Source organism: Talpa europaea (genome assembly GCF_964194135.1).
Source record: "Talpa europaea genome assembly, chromosome: 9".
Classification (NCBI taxonomy): domain Eukaryota; kingdom Metazoa; phylum Chordata; class Mammalia; order Eulipotyphla; family Talpidae; genus Talpa; species Talpa europaea.
In genome coordinates, this window is record NC_140076.1 from 10,350,621 (window position 1) to 10,362,886 (window position 12,266).

The window sequence follows — 12,266 nt, forward strand, 5'->3', positions numbered from 1 at the left end:
CTGTTCTGCTCCCCGCTCTGTCTAGTGAATCCGCTCACCCTCCCCCACATCTGGCCTGTAACCTGGTTCTTGTATAAATAAATCTTAAAAAAAAAATAAAATTTTAAAAAGCAGAAGCAACTGAAATGCCCGAGGCACATCCTTCCTCCCAGCTACTTTCAGATAGTCACAAAGGAGGACAGTCCACTTGTGCCAAGGATGACCGCTCCCAGCCCAGGGCAAACCTCCCGTCTGAACTGAGAGTGCTATTTTAGGTTCCAGTCCCTGGTAATTAAATGTACCTGTGCCTTCCAGAGGAGCGAGGGAGATGAACAACTAATCTCTGGGCTTGGCTCCGACTCTCCTCAGAGTGGCCTGCTGTCAGGCACTTATTCCAAAGCCTCCATCTGACAAAACTCCCAGCATCACCATCTGGAACATCCATTCTGGTCTGAGCCTGCAGGCTTCGATTACAGAGGGTAACGGGCCCACCAGGACTGGGAGTCTGGAGTTTTACAGGTGCTGTTCACAAGGCTCCTGCACACAAGCATCTAGAATTTGGTCGGGGGTCATTTGCAAAGCAAGGGGGGGCCCACAGTCCCCTCAGGGGCTCTCGTCGGTAGGTTCTGGGCATACTGTGATGGACAGGGTCTCTAATGGAGCTTAATTGAGAGCAACAGGCCAGGAAGGCAGCAACAGATGTGGCAAAGGGGCCCCGACCAAAAGAGGTGGTGGGGTCACCCCTTGACCCGCACCCTTTCTAGGCTGACTTTTTTTTTTTTTTTTAAAGATTTATTTATTTATTTATTTATACAAGCACTGGGTACAGTCAGAATCGCGGGAGAATGAGAGAATTCACCAGAGCCAGAGCGATGAGCATAACAGGCAGAGTGATGAAGTACACTGCTGAGGGGAGCAGCGGGCAGCAGGAGAGGTCTGCGCACCATGTGGGACCCTCGGCCGGCGGCCGGGGATCAAACAGGCGCTGCTGCAGAGACTGCGGGCATCTTCGCAGCCCAGCGCTCAACCACTGCGCCACCAGGGAGGCCCTCTAGGCGGACTCTTGCACGCAAACAACAGGAAGCCTCTGGGTGTACTGGAAGGCACCCTACTTCTATCCTCCAAACAAAAGCTGTTACAGGGGGCGGGCGGGGCAGTGATCGACCACCACCACCTTGGTCTCCAGCAGCATGTCACTTTTGCCAAGGGAAGGCCCGAACAGATGCCCTTTCAGCAACACCAGAAGGGGAAAGCTACCCTTGATCAAGGCTGAAAATTTGCTGGTGCTAATTCCTGCGGTATTTGCATTCAGAGCCAGCTGCCTGCGGGCGACCTGCAGAGACAGGGAGAAAGTGGCTCCTGGAGGCTGTGGGAATAGAAAGCGGGAGGGAGAGTGGGTGTCAGGGTCAGAAGGGCTGTGGCTGATTCCGAGTGACTTACTCATCAGCTGTCAGGCCTGACCAGCTCCTTAAACCTGCTTCTTCATCTGTAAAATGGGGATAGAAGACTAACCTTGTGGTATGCGAGTTACACAAACTAAACAAGCAAAGATCTAAACAGCACCTGGCATCCGACAGCGACCAGTCAGAAAGCAGGACAGCGGCAACGCACTGCACTCACTGGCACGGGCCATGTCAAATCTGTGCAAGCTGGACGTGAGCTGGGGTGCCTTGCAGAGGCCACTGAAGCCAGACACATGCGTGACTGCTAGTTCTCAAGGTTGAGGATGGCGCCTATCTCGCCACTGAGGAAGCTGAGGCTCAGAGGCCCCAATGCAGGGCAGGGCAAAGAGGACAGCGGAGCTCAGCAGGGCCTTTCAATCGCAAGGTACTCAGTAGAGCTCCATTTTCTCACCTAATGCCCCTAAGTGGGTGTTTCAGGCCTCGCATCTCAGACTAACAGTCGCTCCAAATAAACCTAACAAAGATTCCTGCAGGATACTGATCTCCAAGCATACGGTAAATCAGGCGCTTTAGCCTGGCAAATAAAAGGGCTGTGGGAAATCAGTAAATAGCTTATCTGTTTTCAAGAAGTTTGTGCCCACCCCAAACTCCATGCCATGGGTAGTGCCCCGCAGGCAACCGGGGCATCAGCAGTGCGAGCAGGTGGCGCAGGTAAGGGGCTACAGCAGCAAGCCCAGCAAGAATGACACCTGAGGAGAGGCCTGAGGGCCAAAGCCAGGGAACTGGTGGCTGCTACGATTGTGTAAGACCCTACTGTGGACTTGGGGCTTCTCCAGCTGAGGAAGGGGCACCTGGGGTGGCACTGGCAGTATGGGGAGATGAGAGACGTAGCTCATGACAAGGCTGCAGTGAAGTGAAGGGACATCAGGCACCAGAAAGCAGTCCTGAAGGCTCCAGGTCCACAGGGCCTGCCCCAGGCACTCACAGGGGCTATGTGCCACCTTCCAGGGCAGGCGTGAAGGTGATGAGTGCAAATGAGCACATGGCTCCAGCCTCAGCTGGCAGGTCCACATCAGGACCCCTCCCTACCAGGCAGACCACCCAACCACTCACTCTGTTTAGTTTCCCTAGGGCTTCCAGAGAACTGCCAGTGGAAACCGGGAGTAGGAATGCGTTCAGGGAACTCCTAAGCCAAACCAATCCCAGAGAGGGGTGGGAAAAACCCACGAACCCCCAGGCAGCCCCACTCCCACCAGGGCCAAAGGTGAAGCAGCGGTGATTTTGTTCAGGGAAGACAGGGAAGGTTTCCCCCATCTAGTGCCAGAAGGGCAGGTTCACTCCGGATTTGGGCAGACAGGTAAAGGAGAGTCCAGGAGCCCTCAGTGGGTTTTTCAAGCTTTAATGCTCTCCCAAGGAACCAGGCACACCAGTCAGGGAGGCTGGCATGCCAGGAGGCAGGCACAGGCGGGGTAGGGGGAACTGGAAGGCGGGCAGCCAACCGAGCCTCCCAGGCCCCATGAATCTTTGCTTTCTCTGGGCTCTCCAGCCTTCGCTCGCGGTTATACTCCAGGTGTCCACAATCGGGCACGAGTGCCCTGCGCCCACGCTCCCAAGCGCCTTGTGCATCAACATGATCAAGGCTGCACGTGATAGCCACAGAGGATAGTGGCGTAAAGCGCCTGATTAATCTCTTTACCCTACATGCTGCCATCTCAATCTCCTCCCTTCCAGATTAAGACCAGCCCTTGGCAATCACGCACCGGGTGACAAGCCCCCCTGTGAAAGCCACCAGGAAGGCTCCCAGGGGTGAGAGGGCACAGCCCCTGGGCTGGCAGACCCCGGGGCTGCAGGCAGGTCCTAAGAAGTCAGTGTCAGTAATAAACGCAAAAGTGACATTCATGAAGCACCTGTCTGCCACGCGTTAGCACTTTAAGTACAATCCCCAGGGACTCCCTTTTCTTAACCTGATGGAGCAGATGGGAAGAAATTATCTGGGGGGAAGCAAGTTGCCCCAAGGTCTTGAAGCTGAAAGGCCCCCAAGGGATACTCTCGCCCCAGTGGACTCTGCCCACTAACGTGAGCTACCAAGGCGATGGAAGGACGTCAGCTTATATGGCCACAGACCCGACAGAAGCAGATGCCTTTTCTGGAAAAAGGGGGTGCTGGAAAGTGGTGACATAAACATGTGGATCTCCGTGGTGGTCTTTCAGTTCTCGGCAACAGAACTGAGACTCTGCGGCTGAACCCACCCAGCCCTCACTTTGCAGAGCAGTCCTGGTGATTACAAAGCAATTAGTGGGGAGCCACACCTACAGCCCAGGCTTTCTGACAGCCAGGCAGATTTGCTTAAAAATGTACGCAATGTTTTTCTCCCACCAACTCTCCCCTGCCTATTAAAGGAGCTACAAGCTTTCTGAAGCAGTTCTCCAGCAAAAATAAAGCCATCTCCGGGACCTACCGCTCCTTCCACGCCACGTTACCAAACTGTCAGGAAACTTTACAGCTTCGCTAACATCACACTCAGGGCAACTGCCAAAAAGGTCTAGGATTCAGGTCGTCGGATGGGTGGCTTCTGAACCTTTCCAGAAAGCCAAAGTTTCCACAGTGGATGCCATGAAAGCGCGCTAGAGAAATGCTGGGTTAAAGGGAAAGGGGCTCTTGTTTGTTCCCTTCAACTGCAGGACTCCCGTGATCATTAGGGGGACTTTCTGTAGGCCTCCTTCCTTGCTCCTCTGAGCAGAGCGCACCAGAGGGTGTGTGTGGCCCGTGTGCCCAGCTCCCTGCCCAGCCACCTCAGTCTCTCACTGAGGAGGCAGCAGGTGGGGAGCCCTGGGGCCACGGGACTCCAGCGCTGCTCCCCATGACTGAAGGCGGACCGGCTTCGTCTCCGTCTCCGACTGGCGGGGACAGAATAACTACCTCATCACGTGTTTTCTGCAGCTCTAAGGAGGCATGTTCTTTGCCATTAAGGTGCAAGTATTTTTCAGTTTGCCTTTATTTTATATAAGCTTTTAAGTTAGATTTGCATCCAGTCAAAGGCAGCCTTCTGGCCTGTGCTTCCGTCAGACGCCCCATCTCAATCTGAAATAGCACCGCTGGCTCTTTTGTTTTCTTTTAATAATAAGGAATATGAGCACATGCTGTACAGTATACACATTCAGCTTATTTTCCTTCAAAATTTTAGCTGTGTCAGCAATTTCATCAAACAGCCCATAATTTTCTCACTGTAAAATGCGAGTATCACTTGTAACACAGCCTAAGTGCTTGCAGTGCTGGGTCTATCTGAGCTGTGTGACCTCATCTGTGCGACCTCAGCCCACAGCTCTACACCAAGGCCACCGCCTGTGGAAAACTCGTTCCTCAGCAGTGGGCTGTGATGTCGTTACGAATGGACTCTGTCCTCCCACTCTTACAACCAGCCCCCCGGCCTCTCCGCCCCCGGCATCGTATATGCTCTAACTGCTTTATGCCGGAGTATAAGCTGACTTGGGTACATTTGATTTAAAGGCAGCTGTAGGAAAAATGAAATAGCTCAGGCTTGTCTCTGCCCTCTTGCCACTGGCCTCTATGACTGGCACCTGCGGTCTTGCCCTCCCTCCTGGGTTGCACACTGGTGCCCGGGGCCAAGGGGCGTGAACGCAGAGCACGTATGCCTCTGATGATGGACACCTGGGCCCAAGGCACACAGGCGTGCACATGTGTAAGTGCAGGCACCTGTGCCAAGAGGCGAAGGACAAGAGGGCGGCATCACTCTGCAGCAAGATGAGACTGAGGATGCCAGAGACTGCTGTCTCCCTGCCACTGGTCTGTCCCCTGATTCAGCATGAAAGGCTTGTGAAATCTAACAAAGACTCCAAAATTCTCTTTTCCTTTGCGAGAAAGGACAATGAACCTTACCTGGCCAGGGTGGGTGCTCAACACAAGTCACCTAGCGACACATTTCATTTGCACTGCAAGGAACCTGCTTTTCCTAAAATTTCTTAAATTTGCTTTATTAACAGAAAGAAGAAATAGTATGGGGCACTAGGAAGTCCTGCCTTTCTCTATTTCCTCCCTTGTCTATAAACAGGGACCCTCTCACTTTATAGAGCACTTCTGAAGACTAACCACGACGATGCAGGGAGTGTAGTAAAAATAAGACTCATATATTTTAGTGCTTCTAACAGCTGATGGCTTGCCATTAAAGCTACTTATTGAAAAAGATTTTATGGAGAAGGAAGAGGGGAATTCTAAAATCAAAGTTCTAAACTTGAAGCCAAATAAAAAGTAACTTCTATTTTGAAATTCTAATTTCCTCTGAAAAATAACAAATGTGTTCTAGGTGACTGACATCAAAGGTGATGGGCGTTCAAATGGCCCAGCTCTGGGGAAGCCACGTGGGGAACCCGCCCTCATTGCTCTAGAACTGTCCAGGCCCAGTCTCAGAACTGTGCTCCCTGAGGAAAACACAGGCGAGAACACCAGGGCCCCTCTAGTCTCTTTGGGCTGCTTTTGTAGGAGGCAATTCATCTTGCTCTCTAACAGATCAAGCTCGTAGGAATTTCAGATGACTTCCAGCCATTTATGGGAGTGCCAGTGAGGCCAGGGTGCTCCAAGGAAGCCCATTTCCTCTTAGCAAATGCAGGCATTCGGGTCCCCTTCAGAGGGCTGCCACCCTGACACTGGTCAGAGGCTGTGCCTCGGGCAGGCAGGGCTCTCGCCTGAGTGGCAGGCTGAGGTCCTGACAGGCCAGGTCCCCCGAGAAGCAGCGCTGGGCGGGGAGCAGAGTCCTGGGGTCTGGTCCTCATGCTCCCTCGCTCTAGTCACCAGCTGCAGTCCATTCAAAGAGCAAAATGCTTGCATGAAAAGGCTCGCCACAACTTTCCAAGGAATGGAGTTCATTAAAATACTGCTGGAGGCCCTTGGCTGGAATGATTTTTTCCCCTTGTAAACTGGGAACTGCAGCACAGTGTCGCCTGTAGAAAAGCTCAGAAACATCAGTATAGCAGACACTGCTGGGTTGCTGCATAATTACCAATTATTTGATCCGTTTCCTGCTCCAGAGACAATATCCGGCCTAAGAGAGAGAACTTCCCGGCATATCCTACAATTAATGGAAAGGTGGAAGCCAAGTTCCCCCACTCTGGACACAAACCCAAAGGGAGCTCCCAGGTATAGCACAGACCCCACTCCTTACTCAGCAGGGATCCAGGGCAGGCCAGGCAGTGGCTCCACGCTGAGCATCAGCATCCAGAATTCTGCAGGGAGGGAGCGCACGCCCCCCGGAAGGCCCAGTTACAAAGCTCAGCTGAGTGGCTCCAACCCAGGTACCCCCGGGAAATACTATGGGGCAGGCCCGACTAGGGAAGCAGCAACTTGACTCAGGCTGTGGTGGAGAAAATGTCTTGTGCGTGGACATATTATGTAATTAAAAAAAAAAAAAAAAGACAACAGAAAATTCTCTACTTGAGACAACCACCCTTGGAATACTTTGTTAAAGAATTTGGAAGCAATAAGATGCCAGGTAAAAGGTGGCCAGCAGCAAGTGAGAGAGGGTAAAAACTCACTGCTACCTGAGCACACCCATTAAATAACCTGTCACACCTTTACTCACAAGCAAAAACAAACATACTCAATAGATACACAACGGCACAGCTGTGGCCAAGTCTTCCCTTTTCTGGAAAACCTTTCCTGAACCGGCCCTGCCTTATGGAGCAAGGCCTGTCAACTTGCTGCCCAGCACCTAGAGTAGTGCCTGGCATGTGGCAGGTACCAGACACATGTACAAAGAACTCGGTCCACAGCTCATGACAGTCACCCACTGAGTTGAACTGGTGAAGACTCAAGGCTGAGAAAATCCAACCAAAGTTATTCCTTAAAGGGATTTAGTTTTAGGATCCTTCTGTTTTTCCTCGTGGAAAGGGAGCTGAGGAATAAGGCTGCATTTCTTCCCAGGGCTAAGCCTGGGAGTGATTCAATAAACACTGGCTGAACCCATTAACTTCACCCACTTAAGTCAAAGCCCCTTTAGAAAGGAGACGATATTTTAAATGGTGCCTCTGAAATAAAGGAGGAAAAAATGCTGGTACAAGATGGTTTTAAATAGCGAAGATAAAGGAAAAAGCAGGCAGGAAAAAAATGCAAGCTGCTTAGCTTCTAACATAGATAAAGCAGATCCTATCTGGCCTGCAAGATCCTATCCGGCCCCAGTGTTCATCACCTGGGACAGAACTGAGTTTGATGCCTACTGGGAAAATAATTTCCATATTTCATTGGCTCATCTATTAGAGACTAACTAAATAGTAATGCTTAGCAGAAATCAGATAATAATAAACTCTCAAATATAACATAAGCCTTATTTCACCAAGCACTAACTGAGGATGGTTCTACCGACAGCTTCAGGGTGAGCAGGCTCTTGGAAACATAAGCCACGGGTCTCTATTTGCCCATTCTCGGGCCCCTAAGGGCACCCCAGCCTTCTATCTGGGGTGAAGAATCGAGGACACGTTCCTGGTAGGTACCACACTGTGCAGAGGCAATTTCTGCGAGCTGTTCAAAGTACAGGTTTGGCCGAGGCTGGTGGTGCAAAGTCCTGCTCCCGGCTGGCCCTTTCTGTTTCTGGAGGGCAATTCTGGCTGCTAAAGAGAGGAATCTACTGAAAAGAAAACCACCCAGATGATCCCTGGTAGGAGCAACAGGTATCTCCGCCACGTCCAGCCTGCAGGTCTGGCCGGGATGGCACAGGAGCTTGCCCAGAGCAGAAGTCTCCACCGGCTTGAGCAAAGCCTGGGAAGCTACACGGGCCGGACCTCTGGCTGATGAGAGCACAGAAGAGAGAAGGTATTAAAAAATGAAGTGACCAATGACTGCAAGCAAAGACTCTGCTGTCTGGTTAAACAGATCCATGGCTACTTTTGGTTTGCTCTTAAAAAGGCAAAGGATGGATGGCCCGCTGGGTGCCAATTTGCAGAAACAAACTCCTTCCTCAGCTCAGAGCTCAAAATACACCCCAGTCTAGAAGTTTCGACCACTGCTGCCTGTGTAAAGCCATAGAAGGTCAAAGTTTATGAAGCCAACGGAGCATCTTAGCATCCATCACATGATTCCTGGCCCACATGGATGTGTGGGTATTTTTGAAACAGCTTCACAACGCATTTCAGCTGGCTTCACTCTAGCACAATGGGATTAATATGTAATAAAGTGATGCTGTGGCATCTGCAAAGGGAGGTCATTTCTTACCTGTCAGAGCACGCACCATAATCCCAAGGCTGCAAAAGCTCTGCTGGGGGAAAGAAACAGCAAGCTGATCTGGCGTGATAAATTGGGCCTCCTGGCCTAGCTGCCAAGCATACGCCACATTTCTCTTTAATTCTGCTCTGTGATCAGACCGCTGGTGGACTGGATACATTCCTCCCAGTTCTCTGGCTCCAACATCTGAGCACGGCTATTCCCTTCATGGGGAATGCTGGCAAATCCCAACATTCTTGTCAGTCTTAAAATTGGACACTGTTCTTGAAAACAGCCACTTTCCCGTCATTATGTCGGGCAGGTGAGCATGGAAGGAAAGCCTGCCATCTGCACTGGAGAAGCATCAGCTATTTTGAAAACATCTGATTGGTCCCAGGTTCCACAAAACCAAGGCCTGGAGATGCTGCTTCTAGACAGCCCAGGATGGAGGAGTCCTGAAAACTCAGCTTTGAGAAGAAACCAAAGAAGCAGGTGAGCTCAGCACCACCGCGGTACCCTCAGCACGGACCCCCGCTTACAAGAATTTTGCACATCCGGTGAAAAAGAAAAACTACCATACACTTACAATGGAAGCAAAACAGCAGCCACAAAAGGAAAACATCCCGAGAAGTCATTTCCAGGACTGGTCGGAGGACCCAGCAGAGACCAGCCCACTCAGAAGGGGCCACTCAGAAGCGCCTGCTCCTGACCCTCTGCGAGTCAGGCATCATTGTGACATTCATCATACTTCAAATTAGAAAATGAACAAAAATACAGATTCCCCAGCCCGGTTTTGAAGAGGCTGGTCCCTGATCAGCCCCAGGAGGCAGAAGGGCACGGGGCTGGCGCCAGGCAATCTGGCCTGGGCGAGGGGACACCTCGCCGGCTCCCCTTGAAGCCACAGACAAGGCAACTGCCCATCCCAAGGGGCCTGCTTCTGAGAAAGAAATGTTTCAAGTCTTTCGTTTTTCAAAACAATGCACAAATTTCAAATTATTCTCCATAATACATGCATGTTTTAATAATAAATGTCTAATGGGTTTTACCTTTTTTCCCACCCAAATAGGTAAGAAAGACACACCACAGTGAATCTGCTGCTTTGAGCGTCAGGTACCTATGACTGAGTTACTGCAGGGGGAGACCAGGATCCCTGACACTGCTTAGCCGTATCACCACTTGGCTTCTTCCTCACAGTTTAAATCATCTAAAAAAGGTGAAGTGTCATGTGCACATTATTAAAGGGAGAGTGTGAAAACTACATGAAATAGTAACACTAGCGACAGCATCCAGCTCAGTCCTGGGTACACAGCTAGTGCTCAGCCCACCCCATGGCTGCTCCCCCACCCCCCAGGCACTCTACAGGGTCAGTCTGTAGGGACCGTGGTGAGCAGCACATCCTCACGGCCCGCTGGGTGCCACGTTACCACTCGGAGCAGGAACGGTGTGGTGCTTCAGCCTGGGTCTAAGCACCTTCCTGCAATTTGACCTGGGCTGATGGCGGGCACCAGAATTTGATGGAGGTGAAGGATGGCTCAAGGCCCCTTACATCCCCACCAACCCTGCGATTCCCCTGTGGAGCCCAAGGAAAACTGGCACATGCAGCAAGAGAACCAGCTGACCTGGTCCCCACAAAAGCAGCTGCACATCCCTGTGATGAAGAGGGCCGAGGCACTCAGAAACACAGCTGCAAGCAAACAGTCCAGTTGCCATAAGAACAAAAGAGCCTGTTAAAATACCAAGAAGAGTCTTTTGAGAAAAACTTGATCATTTCTTCCTTCTAGGTTTGGTTTATTTCCAAACTATAGTAATAAGTAAATCGGCAAATTTAAACTGAGCCAAGCACACTTTCGTGCTGACTTGAGAAGAAAATGGCAGCTCTGTGGCTGGCCAAATTAGGGATGAGCTCCCATCTTCAACTTCTGCCCACCTCTTCCACTGGCCATCAAAAGTTCTGACCAAGAACAACACGAAGTGTAGGGCCCTTACCAGGCCACATCTCGCAGTGCCACCTCCCAGGCGGCTCGACTCCCACGAGGCCCATTGAGTCAGCTGCTGAGCAAGGCCTGGTGCGCCAAGCCCAGTGTGCGGGCCAACAGAGACGACCCGCCACGCCAGCTAGAAGCCCTCCTTGCGACATCACATTCTCACGAGGTCTTCCTCAGCCTGTGAGCATGTCAGACAGTGAAAATGTCACTAGGCAGGAAGTGCTGACAGAGAGCAGGGCCCACTCCACTGCCTGGCACCACGAGAGTCCACTGCTTGTTTGTTGCTTTCACATTATCAGAAAATGGAAAAATCTGAGGTCAAACTATGGTAGTCGGGGACCATCTGTATTTCCCAACTAAGACACCTTGCTAATGAGCCAGTGACAGTGACCCCTAGGAGGCATGGGACATAGTGAGGAGTGATCGTGGGGGCCCTGGAGGCCCCGAGGCAGGACCAGAGCCAGAAGTGCCAGCCACATTTGGTAACTCGATTGGCTGCTTGGGACCCAATTTTTATTTTACTACTTTTCAGTATTTCCCAAAGTTTCTACAGACATTCTGAATATTTTGAGCATTTTCAAAATAATTGCAGGAGGCCAGTTAATGTGAGCCATCATTTTGAGCTCATCATTCTGAACCTTAAAAAAAAATTTAAATATTTAAAACATAGCTGCATGGAGCTCTTTAAAGGCCAATTTTAGGGTTTTATATTATTTCAAACTAGAAGTGAAGCCACTGGAGCATCTGACAGGGCAGGTGTGGGCACGGCTGGGGCTGGAGCAGACCATGAAAGCCAGAACCACCGCTGGAGGCCAGGAGGACACGTGTGGCCTCTTCTTCCCTGTGCCCAAGTGTAAGTGTCTAGAAACTTAAACCCAACTGGCAGCTGGATAAGGGGCAGACTGTAATCAACACCAGAGCTCCTATGTTGGGCTTTATTAGCACAGGTGGCTCTGGAAGGATGACAACAATGCATGTGAAGTTCATCTTTTCCCTGGAAGATTCTTGGAAGCCAATGGAGGTGTCTGGCTGCAGAGAGGATTCCTATGTGTTCTGGATTCGGCATGGAAAAGGGCGCACCAACAACCAACTATGAGCCACAACCCCAAATCAAACTTTTTGAAGATAGCACGTACCAGGTCGATCAGGTCGCTGAGGTTTTTCTCGATTTGCTGGGGAGGCAGACGCCTCATTAAGTCCAAGGCACAGTCCAGCTGCTGATCACTCTGTGGAAGGAGAAACAGAAGTATCTAAGTTACTGCACCTATAAAACCCCCCAAAGCCTCTTTTGAAAAGCATTCTTGCAACTTCAGCCGGCCCTGAGTGCTGGAGGAGCAGTGAGGCCTGGAGTGGGCCCTCTGGCAGCAGTCTCGCTCCAAAAGTGGGGGCGCCTGGTTGTGGCCTTGCTCTACCCGCACCTCACAGCTGCTTGGGCTTTCCTCCGCCAAGTCCACAGATGGCAACAATGCAAATGCCCAGGCCCCCCGTAGGGTCTGCAGGGAGCACGCACCAGCAGCAGATCAGGCTTTAACCTTTGCTATACTCTGGATAAATGGCAGGTCACAACACGACGCACTCCCAGGCAAGGACAGAGTCAGGGAAAGAATAAGGGGCAAGACACACACATTGTGGAAAGCACTCCAGTCCTTCACCAAGGCGTGAAGGCCCAGGTGCCAGGCCCTGGCAAGGCAGG

General features: G+C 51.3%; 1 protein-coding gene across 2 annotated transcripts in view; it reads right to left on the reverse strand.

Annotated features, from left to right (window-relative positions):
* Positions 1–12,266, reverse strand: part of CAPZB (capping actin protein of muscle Z-line subunit beta) — a gene marked incomplete at both ends in the record, with an annotated part of 105,179 nt that overhangs the window by 45,116 nt on the left and 47,797 nt on the right. For both annotated transcript variants that reach the window (XM_084241666.1, XM_084241665.1), the window contains one exon: positions 11,710–11,799. In XM_084241666.1, the coding sequence (XP_084097792.1) occupies positions 11,710–11,799 (90 nt within the window). The remainder of the gene's footprint in view (positions 1–11,709; positions 11,800–12,266) is intronic.